General features: G+C 38.2%; 2 protein-coding genes across 7 annotated transcripts in view; one reads left to right on the top strand and one right to left on the bottom strand.

Annotated features, from left to right (window-relative positions):
* pax7a (paired box 7a) overlaps positions 1–22245 on the bottom strand; it is a 180406-nt gene that overhangs the window by 61745 nt on the left and 96416 nt on the right. For 4 of the 5 annotated variants that reach the window (XM_057846864.1, XM_057846866.1, XM_057846865.1 and 1 more), the window contains one exon: positions 21890–22080. In XM_057846864.1, coding sequence (XP_057702847.1) covers positions 21890–22080 — 191 coding nt within the window. Of the gene's footprint in view, positions 1–20845; positions 22081–22245 lie in introns of those variants that run through there. The other variant, XM_057846868.1, reaches the window with a different exon arrangement.
* On the top strand, positions 858–20986 carry LOC130922235 (uncharacterized). Of its 2 annotated transcripts, XM_057846871.1 has the most exons (10): positions 858–940; positions 1476–1595; positions 4647–4806; positions 5057–5249; positions 5451–5543; positions 5625–5723; positions 16281–16373; positions 16481–16660; positions 17683–17968; positions 18214–20986. In XM_057846871.1, exons 2-10 carry the CDS (start codon positions 1484–1486, stop codon positions 18423–18425), a joined length of 1428 nt encoding a protein of 475 aa, XP_057702854.1. In that variant the 5' UTR covers positions 858–940; positions 1476–1483; the 3' UTR covers positions 18426–20986. The 2 variants fall into 2 exon arrangements, with proteins under 2 accessions (XP_057702854.1, XP_057702853.1); XM_057846870.1 differs by lacking the exon at positions 858–940 and having other exon boundaries at positions 970–1595.

Raw genomic sequence — 22245 nt, 5'->3', positions numbered from 1 at the left:
CTGAACTCAGCCAGAACGCGCGCAGCTCTAAAGTATCTGTCCGTGACTGTGACGTAGCCGGTAACGCGCTCGGCCAAATGGACACACCAGTACGATGGGTGAATTATGTCAAACAACAAAGGGTCACCACACTATCTGTCTGTCTGTCACGACTTATTGCAATTAACTCCTAGCATGCGACTGCTATGAGTGATAACCTTGATTTTTGTGCTTTACCCAACATACCCTTTTTTATTCAGTGTTATTACAGGTTTTACCAGAAATTTGAGTAAAAGCAAACAATTTTTTGAATTTATATATATATATATATATATATATGTGTGTGTGTATTTTAAGACGTGCTTTTGGAAATGAACTCTTCTTATGTAAATTGTGTTTCCTGAAAAAGGTCACTCAAATATAATTATTAACAACCACACATTAATTAAAGTTACAGTGAGACCCCTTCAGATCCGCAGTTTTACTGATGGGGAAAAAAATAATACAATCTGCCCTGATTTTTACTCAAACACCACAACAAAGTGCAATTTTTTGGTTTGGTTATTTAAAGTTTTTATTGGTCATTTTTTATGTTAATGTGTTTTTGATGACAAACGGGCACTTTACGTTATTCGTTTTGAAAGAGCCAAAAATAGCAAAGAGGGCTTCTCACTACTCATGATTTGATTTCAATGGGTAAAGTTTCATACAATCATCTCCCAGAAGTGACAATTGCAACTGAATTCACTGTATTTATTGGTTTAGAGATGCGCACGCATCATGTCCTCCCGCAGCAAGTCTGAAGGGGTTAAAACATATTGACGTTCACAGCTGGCGCGGGAAGACTGATTAAGCACCGCCCAATGCATTGCAGATGAGAACAACTGAATGAGAGGAGGAAGTGCAACTTTTGGAAAGTCACCCTGATTAAAGTACATATACTACCTGTTTTAACGCAGAGGTAAGTGTTATTTTGACCCAATATACACTCTCCTTGATTGGAGTGATGGTATAGTTAAAAATAAAACGTTTAAAATAAGCAGCTTCGTTGTGATGGTAGCATTTAGCACATAATTGGCCTTGCTCTGAGGCGCACGTAATTTAACCAACTAATTTAGCATTGTAGCGATAGCGATTTATATAAGCATATAAGACAACTATGCTATGCAGTTAGTGCAGAAATTCAGTGCCGGTATGTATGTGCTGCAAGGACTTACTTTAGTGAGCTAGCTTAGCATAGTAGCCAAAACGTTTTTATTGAAGCACCTCTATGCAAACTAGCAATATGCTATGTAGGACATTAACGTATACCCTCTTGCGTGGACAAATTTAACAAGATAGTTTTGCATTATAGTGTAACTCTTTTATAAAAGCGCTAAGAAAGCTATGTAATGCAGCTACATTGTTTAAAGAAAATTACAAATTGGTGTGGCAGCAGGCAGAAATTTAGCCTATAATACCAATAATGTGTAAAATCATTATATTTTATTTTTTAGAATTGGCAATGCCTTCCCTGAGAAGCAGGAAATCACCAAAACAGGATGCCATTGAACATGCTTTAATGGGTCTGGATAAGACTCTCGAGTTGGAGAAGAAGTACATCAGTTCTTTTAAAGGTACTGTATGGTATTAAAATGTTCACTGAGATATACTGTAAGTTATTGTTTTTGTTTTACTGTATCCGAGTTGACTTCTTAGCGTTTTAGTTCAAGTCAGACGTGTCTAAATCTCAAAGAGTATTTATTTAGATTTTTTTCAAATTATTTAAATGTGGCCTTGCATTATTTTTTTCGGTGATATATATATTTTTTAATCGCCTTATGTCAGCGGTCGGCAACCCGCGGCTCTAGAGCTGCATGCGGTTCTTTAGCACTGTCCTAGTGGCTCCGTGGAGCTTCTTGAAAAATGTCTGAAAAAGATGGGGGAGGTAAATATATTTTTTGTTTTAATATGGTTTCTGTAGTAGGAAAATCATGACACAAACATTTATTCAATTCATTAATATTGTGATGAAGTTCAAAGTTGAGGTAGCATCGTACAACAGAGTAGTCACGTGGTGCGTCATTCTCAATAGGATGCACTGCAGGAAAAATAAACATTTAATGATAAAGGCTCATGATCTATTTGTAGCCAACTTAGTCATTTTGGTCATTGGCTAACATATCTAATATAGATTCGTACAGCATGTGTTGCCTTCATTATAAGGCTAATATGTAATTTTTTGCGGCTCCAGACATGTTTTTTTTTTTTTTGGTTCAATATGAGTCTTCATGAGTCAACATTTTGGGTTGCCAACCCCTGCCTTATGTCATTTTATGAGGTGCGCAAGGCAATTTTTGTGGAAATTGCTTAAAATTTACCTTTTCAAGCAACTTTATGTAGTAACTTCATGCTCCTGAAAACAGCCAAATTCTCATCGTGGCTGACTGTATTGCTGGCTAACCCTATGCATGTAACAGTGCCAAAAATTGGAAATCCGTATATGGTTAACTTTAAATGACCATTGGGTATAGGCATGGGCCAAAATCAGTTTCTTACCGTATGATAACCTTGAGTACAAATATTACGGTATCAAAATAGAAATCTAAAATGCATTATTTTGATAATTTGTTTACATTATTCATGTTTTCTCAAACAATATGTAGAATATTTTGTACTGAAAAAAAATGCTCAGACCAAGTTTAAATTGTTGAATCGAGAACTAACAATATTGCATCACTGGTGAGCTATTTTTAAAACTGTCGACTACTTATTTGTTTTTTGGGGGGCAGGGCACCTGATGACGACGGGCACCATATTGGTTACCGCTGTTCTACAAACATAAAAACTAAAAACCACTATAACAAACGTAACTCTTATTCCCTGCCCGAAACACTGGGATCCCAAGCTTATGCCATTTTAGCAGTGCATATTTGTTAACAATTGACTGTATGCTCGTGTCGATGTATTCACATTATCAACATTCAACAGTATGTTGTGCTAACCGACCCATTTACAGTACGTCATCAATGTCATCGACTACTTGGGACGGCTCTATACGCAATTACATTGAACAACTGTGTTGTGTGCCTAAGATTCGTATTAACAAAACAGCATGTCCTTCGGCTTTGAGAAGCTGATTTGATTCCTGCGAACTGTCAACACCATAAGCTCAGCGAGAACGTTTGTTAGGGTTTAAAAGCAGCCAATAATATTGAAATAGCTCATCTAACAATCGGATAATTAGACATTTTAAAACCTTGGTATCCTTTGAAACTAGTTATCAGCCCATGTCTGAATATATGTTTTTTTTTTGTTTTTTTTTAATATAAAGGGTAGTAACAATTTTGTCCACATTTATCTCCTATACTGCGATGTATCGTCAAATGTTCAATCTTAATTCTATTTTTTTTTTTTTTTTTTTTTCCAAACACCAGGCTATTCAGGTAAACAAATTATTTTTTCACTAATTTTCCTAATTTTCCAAACAACGGTTTGCACTAAACAACTTGATAACAAACCAATCCAGTTGTACACAGATATTACAAAAACAAAAGTATATATTTCAACAAATCCAGAAACAGCAGAAGCATATGTACCACAAATAGAATGTTCTGCTGGCTGTTGCAGGACGTTAATGATAAGATCATCATACAAGAGTGATATCTGGAATATGAAATTTTTTTACATTAACTAGTTCTACCTTTTTTTTTTTTTTTTAATCTTAATTAGGCCTGAACGATATTGGAAGAAACATTGCTGCGATTTTTGGGGGGATTGCAATATATTGTGATATTAAAAATACTTATTTATACCTATTTTTTTAGCATTGGAAAGAGATATTAGACATGTTTTTCACTTTTTTCCCCCAAAGTATGCTTTAAAAAATGTATCTAAATATTTTAAAAAATGGGTTTTAAGCATTTCAAATGAAATAATGATGATCAGTTTTAAATGTAACTGTCCCACCTAATCATTTTTAAACAAGAATAAAGTACTGTAGTAGACAAATGCTTTGCTTTAGTAAATGCTTCTGTTTATCTACCTTGGCTGCAGAATCACTATTGGCGTTCATTTCCAAGACACAACAGGTGTACAAAGAAAACCCCTTAGAAGACCGGCTACCTCGAACGTTTCCACACACACACATTCATTCCAACGCACGCTTCCTTCTTGCAAGAAGTGCTTAACAAGTTAAACAATGACTGAAACATCTGGTGCATTTGAAGTCCGCTTCAGTGGCAAGATCAAACACAACCATCGTTAACTTTAATAAGCAACTGTGCAGAGGAACATAGAGCTGGGAGAGGGATGGAGGGAGCACGAGTGACACTAAAGCGATCAGCTCGGGACCGAGAAAGCATGAACCAACATAAATTTGTGGATTAAAAAAAAATAAAACTATCGCTCATATGCACTTCGCGATGGAGATGTTTAAATGATATATCGTTCAGGCTTAATCTTAATACATTGCCCTGTTATTGTATCGTGACCAGGAATTGTCAAATCCTCAAAATGGGGTGACTCCGATTTAGGTGCAAAAATGTGATCAGGGCATTGTAGAGTAAATGGTGGTACAAATGATGATCTTGCTACTCTTTTTTTTTTTTTTTTTTTTTTCTTTTCCATAGTAATTGTGTCAAAATTATGAAGATGAAGCTACAAACCTTTGTTTTTGTTCATACAAGGTCGAGGAGTATTTACCAAAGCCCCTTTCAGGAAAGAAGATTTTGTGGTGGAGTACAGAGGAGAATTAATAGATTGGGATGAATCCCAAAAGAGAAAGATGGACTATGGAACAGGAAGAGTCTTTGTCTTTGATTTCCGCTGGCAAGAAAAAACTTGGTGGTGAGGCTAAGATTGCAGTTATCAGATTTTTATTTTTTCATGCATTCAGTGTTTTAACTGTTCAGGTGAAAATCAATGCCATAAGACATAAATTGTCTTGAGAAAAATCACTTGATCTCTGAGGATATATATGTTATTATATATATATTATAATATGACCCAATTGTGCATTTCCCTTCCCCTTTTAAATGTGTATATACTGTATATTCTATATATTTTATATATATATTTTTTCATATTGTCTTTTAAGCATTGATGCTGCCAAAGAAGATGGCAGTCTCGGAAGACTGGTCAATGATGACCACAAGCACCCAAATTGTAAAATGAAGATGATTGTGACAGAGGGCAAGCCTCACCTGTGTTTATTTGCACAAAGAGACCTTGACATTGGTGAAGAGATAACTTATGACTACGGACCAGCGGACTGGCCTTGGAGGAAAAAGGTTTGTCAAATAAGTATCAGACATAAAAATAACTTGCAACAGAGCTTTGGTCCCTCAAATGTTGGGGTTTCCAGTTTGTTTTCATTTTATGGTAAACAGATTGACTGTTTGTAGGCTAACCACAAACTAATTTAAAAGTTGTTTTCCTCCTTATCGCATGATCACATCAATAGAAATTGTATGTCTCCATTTGCGGATCAGGACAAAGGACAATCGACTGTGACGAAAACTGCTGAGAGTGAAATTTCCAGGACCAGAGAGCAGCCTCCACAATCTAAAGACTCGGATATGGAGGTATGCATAGCATGTGCTTTAAAGCTGCAGTTTGTCTCATATTGGTTAATGGTTTATATTACTTCTCCACTTGTTGATTAGGTTGGAGGAAGCCATTCCACTGTGACTGAATATTCTGAGGTTGGGGTCTCCAGAACCAGAGAGCAACAGTCTCCGAAATCTACACACGCTGCAATGGAGGTATGCATCGCTTGTGCTTTAAAGCTGCAGTTTATCTGACTTCAGCCAATTGTTCGAGACTTGAAATACAGTCCAGCCCAGCCCAGCTTAGTGTGTGTGTGTCAGGTTTTACAATGTTTGTGGGGACCCCGTAAAGTTATTTATTTTGTTTTTAAAAATACTATTTAATAACCTGTTTCATCATGAGTTTATTGAAATAATAACAGAAGTTGTATATACCCTTAGTCTTAAATAACCTACAACATTACCAGCCACTGCAGCTGTTAATTTGGGAGACGTTTAGGACATGTCGGGCACTGATGTGGTCCCTAACACGTTATTGTTTTCATTAAACCTCAAATGAATAAAATGCTAGTCAAAAAGAGAACAAATGCATCACGATAAAAGTGATTTTGAATCGGCCATAGTGAGTGGATTCAACTGAGTTATGGATTTTTGTTGTTGTATATGGCCTAATCTTAAAATGCATAGAGATATACATTTGATGTTTGTTAATGAATTATATTCTCAACTTGTTGATCAGGATGGAGGAAGCCATTCCACTGTGACTGAATATTCTGAAGTTGGGATCTCCAGAACCAGAGAGCAACAGTCTCCGAAATCTACAGACGCTGCAATGGAGGTATGCATCGCTTGTGCTTTAAAGCTACAGTTTGTCTGACTTCAGCCAATTGTTCGAGTCTTGAAATATAGTACACCCAAGCCCAGCTTAGTGGGTGTGTGTCAGGTTTTACAATGATTGTGGGGACCCCGTAAAGTTATTTATTTTGTTTTTAAAAATACTATTTAATAACCTGTTTCATCATGAGTTTATTGAAATAATAACAGAAGTTGTATATACCCTTAGTCTGAAATAATCTTCAACATTACCAGCCACTGCAGCTGTTAATTTCGGAGACGTTTAGGACATGTCGGGCACTGATGTGGTCCCTAACACGTTATTGTTTTCATTAAACCTCAAATGAATAAAATGCTAGTCAAAAAGAGAACAAATGCATCACGATAAAAGTGATTTTGAATTGGCCATAGTGAGTGGATTCAACTGAGTTATGGATTTTTGTTGTTGTATATGGCCTAATCTTAAAATGCATAGAGATATACATTTGATGTTTGTTAATGAATTATATTCTCAACTTGTTGATCAGGATGGAGGAAGCCATTCCACTGTGACTGAATATTCTGAGGTTGGGATCTCCAGAACCAGAGAGCAACAGTCTCCGAAATCTACAGACGCTGCAATGGAGGTATGCATCGCTTGTGCTTTAAAGCTAAAGTTTGTCTGACTTCAGCCAATTGTTCGAGTCTTGAAATATAGTACACCCAAGCCCAGCTTAGTGGGTGTGTGTCAGGTTTTACAATGATTGTGGGGACCCCGTGAAGTTATTTATTTTGTTTTTAAAAATACTATTTAATAACCTGTTTCATCATGAGTTTATTGAAATAATAACAGAAGTTGTATATACCCTTAGTCTGAAATAATCTACAACATTACCAGCCACTGCAGCTGTTAATTTGGGAGACGTTTAGGACATGTCGGGCACTGATATGGTCCCTAACACATTATTGTTTTCATTAAACCTCAAATGAATAAAATGCTAGTCAAAAAAAGAACAAATGCATCACGATAAAAGTGATTTTGAATCGGCCATAGTGAGTGGATTCAACTGAGTTATGGAATTTTGTTGTTGTATATGGCTAAATCTTAAAATGCATAGAGATATACACTTGATGTTTGTTAATGAATTATATTCTCAACTTGTTGATCAGGATGGAGGAAGCCATTCCACTGTGACTGAATATTCTGAGGTTGGGATCTCCAGAACCAGAGAGCAACAGTCTCCGAAATCTACAGACGCTGCAATGGAGGTATGCATCGCTTGTGCTTTAAAGCTACAGTTTGTCTGACTTCAGCCAATTGTTCGAGTCTTGAAATATAGTACACCCAAGCCCAGCTTAGTGGGTGTGTCAGGTTTTACAATGATTGTGGGGACCCCGTAAAGTTATTTATTTTGTTTTTAAAAATAGTATTTAACAACCTGTTTCATCATGAGTTTATTGAAATAATAACAGAAGTTGTATATACCCTTAGTCTTAAATAATCTACAACATTACCAGCCACTGCAGCTGTTAATTTGGGAGACGTTTAGGACATGTCGGGCACTGATGTGGTCCCTAACACATTATTGTTTTCATTAAACCTCAAATGAATAAAATGCTAGTCAAAAAGAGAACAAATGCATCACGATAAAAGTGATTTTGAATCGGCCATAGTGAGTGGATTCAACTGAGTTATGGATTTTTGTTGTTGTATATGGCTAAATCTTAAAATGCATAGAGATATACGTTTGATGTTTGTTAATGAATTCTCAACTTGTTGATCAGGATGGAGGAAGCCATTCCACTGTGACTGAATATTCTGAGGTTGGGATCTCCAGAACCAGAGAGCAACAGTCTCCGAAATCTACAGACGCTGCAATGGAGGTATGCATCGCTTGTGCTTTAAAGCTACAGTTTGTCTGACTTCAGCCAATTGTTCGAGTCTTGAAATATAGTACACCCAAGCCCAGCTTAGTGGGTGTGTCAGGTTTTACAATGATTGTGGGGACCCCGTAAAGTTATTTATTTTGTTTTTAAAAATAGTATTTAATAACCTGTTTCATCATGAGTTTATTGAAATAATAACAGAAGTTGTATATACCCTTAGTCTGAAATAATCTTCAACATTACCAGCCACTGCAGCTGTTAATTTGGGAGACGTTTAGGACATGTCGGGCACTGATGTGGTCCCTAACACATTATTGTTTTCATTAAACCTCAAATGAATAAAATGCTAGTCAAAAAAAGAACAAATGCATCACGATAAAAGTGATTTTGAATCGGCCATAGTGAGTGGATTCAACTGAGTTATGGAATTTTGTTGTTGTATATGGCTAAATCTTAAAATGCATAGAGATATACATTTGATGTTTGTTAATGAATTATATTCTCAACTTGTTGATCAGGATGGAGGAAGCCATTCCACTGTGACTGAATATTCTGAGGTTGGGATCTCCAGAACCAGAGAGCAACAGTCTCCGAAATCTACAGACGCTGCAATGGAGGTATGCATCGCTTGTGCTTTAAAGCTACAGTTTGTCTGACTTCAGCCAATTGTTCGAGTCTTGAAATATAGTACACCCAAGCCCAGCTTAGTGGGTGTGTGTCAGGTTTTACAATGATTGTGGGGACCCCGTAAAGTTATTTATTTTGTTTTTAAAAATACTATTTAATAACCTGTTTCATCATGAGTTTATTGAAATAATAACAGAAGTTGTATATACCCTTAGTCTGAAATAATCTTCAACATTACCAGCCACTGCAGCTGTTAATTTCGGAGACGTTTAGGACATGTCGGGCACTGATGTGGTCCCTAACACGTTATTGTTTTCATTAAACCTCAAATGAATAAAATGCTAGTCAAAAAGAGAACAAATGCATCACGATAAAAGTGATTTTGAATTGGCCATAGTGAGTGGATTCAACTGAGTTATGGATTTTTGTTGTTGTATATGGCTAAATCTTAAAATGCATAGAAATATACATTTGATGTTTGTTAATGAATTATATTCTCAACTTGTTGATCAGGATGGAGGAAGCCATTCCACTGTGACTGAATATTCTGAGGTTGGGATCTCCAGAACCAGAGAGCAACAGTCTCCGAAATCTACAGACGCTGCAATGGAGGTATGCATCGCTTGTGCTTTAAAGCTAAAGTTTGTCTGACTTCAGCCAATTGTTCGAGTCTTGAAATATAGTACACCCAAGCCCAGCTTAGTGGGTGTGTGTCAGGTTTTACAATGATTGTGGGGACCCCGTGAAGTTATTTATTTTGTTTTTAAAAATACTATTTAATAACCTGTTTCATCATGAGTTTATTGAAATAATAACAGAAGTTGTATATACCCTTAGTCTGAAATAATCTTCAACATTACCAGCCACTGCAGCTGTTAATTTGGGAGACGTTTAGGACATGTCGGGCACTGATGTGGTCCCTAACACATTATTGTTTTCATTAATCCTCAAATGAATAAAATGCTAGTCAAAAAAAGAACAAATGCATCACGATAAAAGTGATTTTGAATCGGCCATAGTGAGTGGATTCAACTGAGTTATGGAATTTTGTTGTTGTATATGGCTAAATCTTAAAATGCATAGAGATATACACTTGATGTTTGTTAATGAATTATATTCTCAACTTGTTGATCAGGATGGAGGAAGCCATTCCACTGTGACTGAATATTCTGAGGTTGGGATCTCCAGAACCAGAGAGCAACAGTCTCCGAAATCTACAGACGCTGCAATGGAGGTATGCATCGCTTGTGCTTTAAAGCTACAGTTTGTCTGACTTCAGCCAATTGTTCGAGTCTTGAAATATAGTACACCCAAGCCCAGCTTAGTGGGTGTGTCAGGTTTTACAATGATTGTGGGGACCCCGTAAAGTTATTTATTTTGTTTTTAAAAATAGTATTTAATAACCTGTTTCATCATGAGTTTATTGAAATAATAACAGAAGTTGTATATACCCTTAGTCTGAAATAATCTTCAACATTACCAGCCACTGCAGCTGTTAATTTGGGAGACGTTTAGGACATGTCGGGCACTGATGTGGTCCCTAACACATTATTGTTTTCATTAAACCTCAAATGAATAAAATGCTAGTCAAAAAAAGAACAAATGCATCACGATAAAAGTGATTTTGAATCGGCCATAGTGAGTGGATTCAACTGAGTTATGGAATTTTGTTGTTGTATATGGCTAAATCTTAAAATGCATAGAGATATACATTTGATGTTTGTTAATGAATTATATTCTCAACTTGTTGATCAGGATGGAGGAAGCCATTCCACTGTGACTGAATATTCTGAGGTTGGGATCTCCAGAACCAGAGAGCAACAGTCTCCGAAATCTACAGACGCTGCAATGGAGGTATGCATCGCTTGTGCTTTAAAGCTACAGTTTGTCTGACTTTAGCCAATTGTTCGAGTCTTGAAATATAGTACACCCAAGCCCAGCTTAGTGGGTGTGTGTCAGGTTTTACAATGATTGTGGGGACCCCGTAAAGTTATTTATTTTGTTTTTAAAAATACTATTTAATAACCTGTTTCATCATGAGTTTATTGAAATAATAACAGAAGTTGTATATACCCTTAGTCTGAAATAATCTTCAACATTACCAGCCACTGCAGCTGTTAATTTCGGAGACGTTTAGGACATGTCGGGCACTGATGTGGTCCCTAACACGTTATTGTTTTCATTAAACCTCAAATGAATAAAATGCTAGTCAAAAAGAGAACAAATGCATCACGATAAAAGTGATTTTGAATTGGCCATAGTGAGTGGATTCAACTGAGTTATGGATTTTTGTTGTTGTATATGGCTAAATCTTAAAATGCATAGAAATATACATTTGATGTTTGTTAATGAATTATATTCTCAACTTGTTGATCAGGATGGAGGAAGCCATTCCACTGTGACTGAATATTCTGAGGTTGGGATCTCCAGAACCAGAGAGCAACAGTCTCCGAAATCTACAGACGCTGCAATGGAGGTATGCATCGCTTGTGCTTTAAAGCTAAAGTTTGTCTGACTTCAGCCAATTGTTCGAGTCTTGAAATATAGTACACCCAAGCCCAGCTTAGTGGGTGTGTGTCAGGTTTTACAATGATTGTGGGGACCCCGTGAAGTTATTTATTTTGTTTTTAAAAATACTATTTAATAACCTGTTTCATCATGAGTTTATTGAAATAATAACAGAAGTTGTATATACCCTTAGTCTGAAATAATCTTCAACATTACCAGCCACTGCAGCTGTTAATTTGGGAGACGTTTAGGACATGTCGGGCACTGATGTGGTCCCTAACACATTATTGTTTTCATTAATCCTCAAATGAATAAAATGCTAGTCAAAAAAAGAACAAATGCATCACGATAAAAGTGATTTTGAATCGGCCATAGTGAGTGGATTCAACTGAGTTATGGAATTTTGTTGTTGTATATGGCTAAATCTTAAAATGCATAGAGATATACACTTGATGTTTGTTAATGAATTATATTCTCAACTTGTTGATCAGGATGGAGGAAGCCATTCCACTGTGACTGAATATTCTGAAGTTGGGATCTCCAGAACCAGAGAGCAACAGTCTCCGAAATCTACAGACGCTGCAATGGAGGTATGCATCGCTTGTGCTTTAAAGCTACAGTTTGTCTGACTTCAGCCAATTGTTCGAGTCTTGAAATATAGTACACCCAAGCCCAGCTTAGTGGGTGTGTGTCAGGTTTTACAATGATTGTGGGGACCCCGTAAAGTTATTTATTTTGTTTTTAAAAATAGTATTTAATAACCTGTTTCATCATGAGTTTATTGAAATAATAACAGAAGTTGTATATACCCTTAGTCTTAAATAATCTACAACATTACCAGCCACTGCAGCTGTTAATTTGGGAGACGTTTAGGACATGTCGGGCACTGATGTGGTCCCTAACACATTATTGTTTTCATTAATCCTCAAATGAATAAAATGCTAGTCAAAAAAAGAACAAATGCATCACGATAAAAGTGATTTTGAATCGGCCATAGTGAGTGGATTCAACTGAGTTATGGAATTTTGTTGTTGTATATGGCTAAATCTTAAAATGCATAGAGATATACATTTGATGTTTGTTAATGAATTCTCAACTTGTTGATCAGGATGGAGGAAGCCATTCCACTGTGACTGAATATTTTGAGGTTGGGATCTCCAGAACCAGAGAGCAACAGTCTCCGAAATCTACAGACGCTGCAATGGAGGTATGCGTCGCTTGTGCTTTAAAGCTGCAGTTTATCTGACTTCAGCCAATTGTTCGAGACTCGAAATACAGTACAGCCCAGCCCAGCTTAGTGGGTGTGTGTCAGGTTTCACAATGTTTGTGGGGACCCCGTAAAGTTTTTTTTTTTTTTTTTTTTTTAAATACTATTTGATAACCTGTTTCATCATGAATTTATTGAAATAATAACAGAAGTTGTATAAACTCTTAGTCTGAAATAATCTACAACATTACCATCCACTGCAGCTTTTTATTTGGGGGACTTTCAGTACTTCCTGGCTCTCCTGGGGTCCATTGCACACTATATTGTTAGCAAACAAAATGGATAAAATACATCAAGATAAAGCGACTTGGCATCAGCTATACTGAGACAGTCAAACTGATAAAATAAATGTTCTCATGGATTGCTAATGCTTAAAAATTGGTAGAAAATCTGTAGCAAGTACAGTGAGGTGCAGAAGTATTTGCACTCCTTGTGAGTTCACCCCTTAAGTAAATAGAGGATTAAAATGTCATTCATAGATGCATTTCCACTTATGGAGATATAGTTTAAAAAAATAAATTTAAAAAACGCAACTGGCATTGTATGATTTTTCTATAATTCAATTATAATTTACTGGGGTTCATAAGTATTTGCCCCCCCCCCCCCCCCCGAGAAAATCAGTGCTAATGTATAGTGCAGAAGCAATTACAGAGGCTAGATGCTTTCACATATGGAAACGGGGATTTTGGCCCATTCCTCCACACAAATCTTCTTTAGATCTGTTGGGTTTTGAGGCTGTCGTTGAGAAACAGTTTCAGCTCCATCCAAAAATTTTCTATTGGGTTTAGATATGGAGTCTGGCTTGGCCACTCCAGAACCTTGATGTGGTCTTTACCCAGCCACTCCTCGGTCAGCTTGGCTGTGGGCTTTGGATCATTGTCATGTTGCAAGGTCAGGTGGCGTGTGGGTGGTTTCTCATGGAGTTAACCTGGACTTTTTTTTTTCAAGGTAGACTGACAACTCTTTGAATGTCATTACTAAGGCTGTCCCAAACGACGAGCTGTCCATTTACCTCCATATTCACTTCAAGCCGGTAGATTTTTGTTTCCAGTACTGCTATCTTCTGGAGCAGTTTGTGGCAATCATCCATTGACAGGGGAGGCATGTTGCTGCTACTTAGCTTCCGTTAGCCGAATTCCTCAGTTCCAGTCGCGATAAGGCAGGCTTGTGTTCCAGTAAAGACAAAAAAGCACTCTAAAAAGGCTCAAAAATGCTCAAAAAGCCTTTGTTTAAATATAAACAAGATTAAAAGAAAATTGCAAGACTTGCTGAGTAATTTAGAGGTGATTAAAAATGATTAAAAAGATGATTGAAGCATGAGAAGCAGGAGCAAAGCAGAGAGATGTCTGCAGGGTAGCGAAGCAGCAGGAAGAAACAAACCCAAAAACATAGTAACCTTTGCTATGTTTGGAGGTCATTTAATGTTGTGAATCAACCGTTAAAGTTGATAAAATTGCTCCCGTTTTTGCATTAGTTCTCTTCTGTCTACTTTTGACATGTGAAAATTTTAAGATTGTTTCATCCTTTAAAGACGGACTCAAGTCAAGATTTTGCAGATTAAGGAGTATTTTAGATAAAAAGTTGCTTAGGTACGCTCGGAAGGTTTACTTCAACAGAGCCTTTCTGAAAAGTTTACTGCTCTAAAATGGCGGCTGTTTACGAACGCTACCGCGTCTGTCATTTCGCATGTAGTTCTATATGCATGGGTTATCTAGCCGTAGATTGTATGCTGTCGGTTACAGTCAGGAAATATTTAACCCGCCTAGCATCGCATTTGCTACAGCGTCTCAACAAAAACTCTTCCCTCTCCGTGTCTGACTTTTCTCGCGTCATTCAACCAACGTATCAACGAACATTCTCGTTGCAGAAACGGTGACCAAATCCGAACGGATGAAAAAAAAAAAAACGTAATGCACGAAAAATGTGCAGATTTTGAACGTAACGTACGGCTTACACATTTAAAAATCAGTGCTCACTTGTACAAATTACGACGAGACCGTACAACTTGACAGGTATGAAGAATTAAAGTGCACCGTCACAGTTAGGTTGTAGCACTCTGTAGCACGGGACGTCCAACTATCAGTGGTCAGGGCGAAACTATGTGCTTTAGCAAAATCATCTTCGATGGCTTTGCTTGCCATTTCATAAATGTTGGGGATTAGGTTGTTGGAGAAATATGTCCGCGAGGGAACAATATAACGCGGGTCAAGCGTGGCAAATAAATTAACGAAGCCCACTGTGTGTTTTCACTGGTGTCATCTTTGGGGTTGTCCTGCCCTGAGAAAGTGATATCTGTGTGAGAAAGTGATATCTGTGGGTGATGCCGGCTGAGGTGCCGGAGTCATGTCATAAAAGTGTTGCCATTAGCATGGGGAACAAGCGCTGAACAAAGCTTGCATTTTTTTTCTCTCAATAGTTTGTCTCCCTCCGCATTGTAGTCCACGGGGAAACCAAAATGTTGCCACACCGCAGATTTGAAAGACGCCGGTGCTTCCTCAAAATTCGGTCCCTCCACTCCTCCGCTCCCCATCGCTATTTGTTTTCTTTCTTGTTTCACTTACACTTCTCTCGTAAGCGCTCTCTGCATCTATTACACAGGTGCTTGACAGCGATCCGACATTTACTTGCGGGGCGGGAATTTCTCCACAGCGGTGCTTCATGTCACACACAGGCACACAGAGGCCGATCAATTCATTCCACAAGCGTTCAGAATACATTAATTGCAAAACCGAAAAGGCGCGGTTCATAAAGGCGTATTGAACCGTACTGGGCGAACCATACGGTTCGGCTTTGAACCGCAAACCGTTGCACCACTAGTGACTGCGCTTCAAGTGTTCGTTCATAGCCGATGTGCTACCATGGTATGTGAGCCCAGCTTAGCAAAGAGTACACACGGTGGCACCCTCCATATTTTCCTTGAAATAATTCCAGGCTCTGGCTATTCTGGTCCGGTTTTTGGGCTTTTTGCCACTTTCAGGTGTTACCAATTCTGCCCTTTTGGTAATTGGCGGTGTTTTTAACTCCTCGCCGTACTGACAAGTGAACCAGTGATTCACTTGGTTCGTTGTCGTCTGTTCGTCTGATTTCCTCCTCCGGAAGGCGGCGGCGTGCATAAAAACACCGAGAGGCGTCGGATAGCTCTTTAGATACTTTTATTGACCAAAACAAAAATGTGGGGGATGCAGCCACTCAACTCCGCGATACCCACAAACTTTTCCAACTCCCTCTCTCTCGCTCGTCCACTTTCTTCCTATTTGCTCAATCTGACATTGGCGGTCACATTGAAATAACAGCGGCCCCCTTGGAGGTGCCAGTAACAACCGCTTGCATCGCGAGCGCCCGCCATTCTAAACTTTATCCGCATTAAAAAAAATTTTAACCCGTCATTACCCGTCGACGCAATTACGTCATCGATGACATCGACTAGTCGGGACGGCTCTAGTTATAACTATTGCTGATTCTCAGGGGTACAAATACTTATGAACCTCAATAAATTACAAATAAATTTAAAAAATTACACAATGTGAGTTCCGGATTTTTTTAGATTGTCTGTATAAGTGGAAATGCATTTATGATTGAAATATCAGACCTCTACCTATTTTGTAAGTGGATGCAAATACTTCTGCTCCTCATTGTAAATATTGTCAACCTAAATCTCAACTTGTTGACAGGACGTACAGTTGAATTTAAGTGAATCTCCGGAATTTGAGATGTCAAGCACCACCGAGCATTCCTCTCTAGGACCTACGAAGTCAGAAGTGAAGGTACTTTTTGTTTTTCAATGTTGGATATATACCGTTTTTGATATTGGTGTGTAGACCTCTTTCCTCTGTGACAGTATTCAGCAATTCATGGTTTCTTTGTTCTTTAGAAATTGGATTCAAACCATTCTTTTCCCATGGACAAAAAAAACCTGCACAATATGGGTTTGGTTAACTACACTGATTCTGATGAATCCCAGGAGCTATCCATAAATCTTTACCAAAGTACTATCCCAAAGCTCAGGAGAACTAAATGTATGCAGGTCAACAGCACACTTAGCCGTTATCAGGTATGTATTAGGTAGAAGTGTGCAAAATTTCCGATTCTTAGATTATTCGCGATTCGGCCGTGGAAGATTCGAGAACGATTCACAAACATCCAAATTCCGATTATTGAAATATGCCAAGTAAAGCAGAAGTACGACACACTCAGCGCGCCGCGCGGTCTTCGGTACGCAATTAGGGACGGAGCGAGAGTAGCTAAACAACCTGCTTCTCATTACCCGGCCCCTCGGGTAACGCCAATGCTCAACTCACGGCTCTAGCTCAACTCATGCTACGAGATAAAAAAAAAAACAACAACATACCTGACTGCTGCCGAAAAGCTACTACAAGCCACATTATGTTACGGTAGATATCATTTATATAGGACTAGATGCATTATAGCTTCGGTATCGTTACCAGCACATCTAAAAAAAAAAACTAGATGCGGGCGTTAGTAACGGCCGCCATCTTAAAGCAGTACACTTCCCTGCAAGGCTGTTGTTGCGAACCTTCCAAGCGAACCTAATTAACTTTTTATCTAAAATACTCCTAAATCGGTAAAATATTGACTTGAATCTATCTTTAAAATAGTTTTAAAACTTTTACATGTTGAAAGTAGACAAAAGAGAAATTATGGAATAACAGGAGCAATTTTAACAACTTTAACGGTTGATTCACAACATTAAATTAATTGAAAGTAGTTTAAAGCTGCTGATATAGAATGGGGACTGGAGTTTTTTAATTTACTGTTATTTTTGTATATTTGTTTACTGCTATATGTTAACTTGATATTGAAACAGTAGTTTGGTTTAGCCTGAGAGGATTTTTGAACAATTTTGGAACTAATGTACAAAAGTAATTTAAAAAAAAAAAAAAAAAAAAAAAAAAGAGTGGGGTGCATCAATAATCGTTTTATAATCGAATCTGAGCCTCTGAATCGTAATCGAATCGTTAGGTGCCCAAAGATTCCCAGCTCTAGTATTGGGAATTGTGTTGAGTCTTTTCATTGGTCGTCTGCCTTCTTTCCTTTATAAGTTTTTTTTTCTAGGTGGGAAATGAAATTGACGGTAATGGAGAGCTTCTTTACTCCACCTCAGAGGACAGTGGAGATGAATATATTCCAGGCACAAGTGAGGAATCAGATGAGAGTGAAGGTTTGCAATGTGTCGACTCTCTCGTTAAGAAGGATATCATCAAAGATTTGTTTCACCTTACAAATACCTCAAAAGCCTCCTCGATGCCATCTGTTATGCACGTTGATGGACCATCTCCTCAGCATATACCCAAACGTCAGTCCACCAAACGGAAACAAAAGTCACCCAAAAAAGGAAAAGGTAAGTTTCCTGAGATGTTTTTAATGTTGATTTCAATGTTTATTTCTCTAATTAACTTTTCAGATATACTGTATATATATTTTCATTTATTTTGGAAATGATATTGTGATGTGCTAGTACATTTACAGTGCTTGGGCTAGTTGACTGTGCACTACGCAACAGCCATATTTAGAACAGCGTGTCATGGACTAAATGACTTGACTAATTTGAAACAAATTTAATGATGAATGTTTGTTTTTGTAAAGGTCGACAACCGGTTAAAAAGAAGCCATGGAAGAAAGAGGTCTTGGCTGTTGAGAAGCATATGATGTCATTCATCACTACCTGCCGTGTTCCACGGAAGAGCGACTGCGATGACTGCCTTAAAAAGGAACAAGTAGCACTCAAAAACAGGCATTGGTCAGCAGTAAAATTTTACATTAAAAACAAGATCACAGATCTCAAAAGGAGAGTTTAGGGGGATGTAGGGGTTATATATGGTGACCCTTTTTATATTGCTATTTGTGCTTTGTGACCATCTGTACAGACCTCCGTGAAGTTGCCCCATCAGATGAAAATTTATATAAAAATGATGGCAATAGTTTGTGCGTTTTTTTTTTTTTTTTGTGTCCTGCTATTGTTGCAATATTTCTCTTATAGGTTTGAGGTCAATCAACCTCCCATTTTGATTTAAAAAATGGTGTCAATTGTTTGTGCTGTAAAAAATTGTCGTTTGTGCTGCGATCGTTTTATAGATATTGAGATATTAATTTCGAGTGAAGACGTCATAACTCCCATGGCTGACGGAGCTTATCAACTCTCAATAACAGAGGGCTGTCCAAACAACTAGCACGAACGTATCAGGAACGAATGGCACTTCTGGTCCATTTTGCGGTTAATGAGGAGCTGAGGGTGACGTCATCACTCGTAATTCAAATCTCAAGCCCCCCCATTCACTACAAAATGGACCCGAATTCGTTTCTGCTCGTTATTGACACCCTCGTTATTGAGACTTGATACGCTCCGTGAGCCATGGGAGTTATGACATCCTCACTGGAAATTAATATCTAAATATATATAAAATGATACCAGCATAAACAACATTTTTTACAGCACAAATGATTGACATTTTCATATAAATTTGCGACTGATGGGGTGGAGGGACTTCACGGATGTCTGTACAGATGGTCACAAAGCACATATAGCAATACACGAAGTGTCGTCCTTTTTTTTTTTTTTAACTTCTGTGTCATCCTTTTGAAGTTGTGCTGTGGCAATTGGGGTTCTTGCTTTTGCCAGTTTGCAATCGCGCTTTAGAAATTGGGGATCGTGTTGTGGCAGGTTGCATTCGTGCTTTTCTTTTGCAAAGTGTTTGGTCTTTTGCATTTTGCCTCACACCTCTCGGCCATGGTAGATATACACAAACTTAACTATCAATGGCATAACTGTTTGCACTTGTTTCGTCTGTTTTGAAGCGATACAGCAGTTAAGAGAGAATAAAGACGATGACTTACCTTGTGCATGTTGCACTTCACTGTTACTGGCTAAAACTTTTCGAACTATAACCCCCCCCTTCGACTTGCGGTTTACGGTCAAGTGTTGCCTATCTATGGATTTTTAGAACCTAAAGTGCACTCCTGCGGCTAAAAGTCGAGTGCAGCCTATGTAAACAACCAATTATTTGTAAATATTGCTGATTGTTTGAACCCCAAACTTTTGAACCGTAGTGTACAGTCTGAAATTCCAGTAAATTTTTATCCAACATAAGGTAGAATTTAAACTGTAAATGTATCGTAATTAATGCAGTGATATACAATGATCCCTCGTTTTTCGTGGTTAAAGGGGATCCCCCCATTATAATCGAAATCGGCGAAGTAGATGTGTAGCTTATTTACATTAAAAAAAAAAAAAAATCTTTTTGGTGTGTGTTCAATGCTTTTACTCAGATTTAGCATTGGAAAGAGTATAGTTTACTATAACAGTATAATTCTTTAAATTCTTCATTGACTGAGTCCTCTCAAATCAACTTGCTGTTTAGCAAGCAAATATCAGCGATGGACTGAGGGCGCAATGTAGCGAGGGATCACTGTAGTTCTTATATGGCTATGCAGTGATTTATTTGAGCAATGCTAGAACAACCTGTGCAAAGTTACTACAGAAATTGAATATCAGAAGTCCAAGACAAAGAATAACTTAATGCCAAGAGGAAAAAAAAAAAGTTTTAAGGCACATTCCATTAAAATATTATGTGTCAGTTTTGACACATCAATGGTCACTGAAGAAAATGCACATATAAAAAAAACTTAATACTACCTGGTCAATTAGTAGTTTTACGGCATGTTCTTCGGGTGACATAGAGTGGTTCCACAAAGTCACAATGATCTGACATTTGTGTGGGTGGTGTGCATTATTACCGTCCCCAGAAGTAGGCATGATCTGACGTTTTTCTAACTGGTACCCAGAAAGGGAGAAAAACAGATGGTGTGCATAGTTACTGACCCCAGAAGAAGGTATGATCTGACGTTTGTGTAAGCGGTACCAAGAAGAGAGGAAAAAGCGGTCAGTGTGTAAAGTTACTGACCCCAGAAGTAAGTATGATCTGAGGTTTGTGTAAGCGGTACCCAGGAAGGGATAAAAAACAGGTATTGTGTATCGTTATTGACCCCATAAGTGACGAAAACGAAAAAATGTCCCCATAAGTCGGTCTGTAGTCAGGTCGATGCCTCTATACTTTGTCTAAATGGAAATTTAAAGTGATTTTTGCATTGTACAATTTTCGAGGATGCTCCCTGATTTTTTTCAGCTCTCTACGACATTCAGAAAGGGTGGTCCCCATAATGCACGGTCTTGTCAGGTGTCCCTACAATGACAGAAAAACAAGGCTGTGTGTGTGTGTGTGTGTGTGTGTGTATACTTTCCTGGTGTTTTTCTGCAGGTTTTGCAACGGGAGCATTAGCAGCTAAAGCCTCCTGCACCACGATTAACAATCAAACACACTGTGAGCTGCTGTGTTATCCTCCTCCGTCGCTCCAGCAGAAGAGAAAATCTCTTTTTTTTTGGTCACAAAATCCTTAATTCTTTCTTCATTGAAAAAAAAAACAGTAATACCAAGATTCAGCTTTTAGAAATATTTAAAAAGGGGGTCGGCGAGGGGGGTTCAAATAAAACACGTGAACGACGGGGGTAATTGTGGACAAATGCAGCATTGAAATTCATTTTCAACTCTTTACGCACCATTTCAATCTTATTTTCTGCTTGTTAACCGCATCTTGTCGGTGAGGGTGGGCAAGGCTGGCCAGTCTTGATGGGTAATTGTGTATAATTCACTCCGTACACACGATTTGCATCATTTACAAATCATTTCTTTGCCACTCTGTGCCGCTTAAAGCTCAACCAAGACCACAGCGCCCTAGAAGGTCAACTCATGGGCCTCTTCTTTATGCAGTAAATGAGAGGGCCAAAATATATTTAAACTGTAAAAAAAATGGACAGATTCTCTGCAAATGTTTGAAATAAAACAGAAAAGAAATAGGGGGGTTTAAAAAAAAAATGGAGTCTTGCAGCTACAGACAATTACACCAAGAAGATTACGGGTCTACATTTTTAAGCTCGAGCTAATTATTTCATCTCCGTGTGTTCTGGCTGCAACGCTCAGGATTTAGACGTCCCAGGAAAGTGGCTGTTTGGAGCGGCTCGAGCGTTCACTGTCTACTATCAAGATGAATTTTAATTTGTTGATGTTAATCCAATTGTTTTACCAATGTAGCAATTTGGAGTCGCTGAAATAAATCCAAGGGCTTTGGAAGGCGCGCATAAAAGCCCACATTAGTAGTTATACCGCCCAACATTTTTAATTGCTCTCAAATACAATGACACACAGTGACAATTCTTATAACTGAGGAGAGCTGCAGAAGGACAGGAAGACGTTGGAGCTTGACTGACCTGCGGGGAGAGCCCGTTGCCGACTGCATTCATGTGGTTGCCGGAAGCCGAGGGGCTCATAAAGGAGTCGGAGTAGCTGGAGAAACTGTGGCGGTTGGACGACAGGCCGTACGCCGAGCTGCTGTCACTCAGGCCTCCCTGGTGCATGGATGACGGGGGCAAGGGTTGAGGTCTGTGCAAGGTACTGCCCTCTGGGAGCAAAAGCACATGGACATGTAAGCAAAGGATTAGTAACGAATGAATCTATTGTCAACCACCGCATCAATAACATCTTCTATGGTTTCCAAAGTAAAGCTTTTCTTTACATTACCAAGTTGTCACTACTTGACCAATGGAGAACAAAAAGCATTGTTCAC

The sequence above is a fragment of the Corythoichthys intestinalis genome, chromosome 9 (genome assembly GCF_030265065.1).
Source record: "Corythoichthys intestinalis isolate RoL2023-P3 chromosome 9, ASM3026506v1, whole genome shotgun sequence".
Taxonomy (NCBI): domain Eukaryota; kingdom Metazoa; phylum Chordata; class Actinopteri; order Syngnathiformes; family Syngnathidae; genus Corythoichthys; species Corythoichthys intestinalis.
This window is presented reverse-complemented; position numbering and strand designations above follow the sequence as displayed.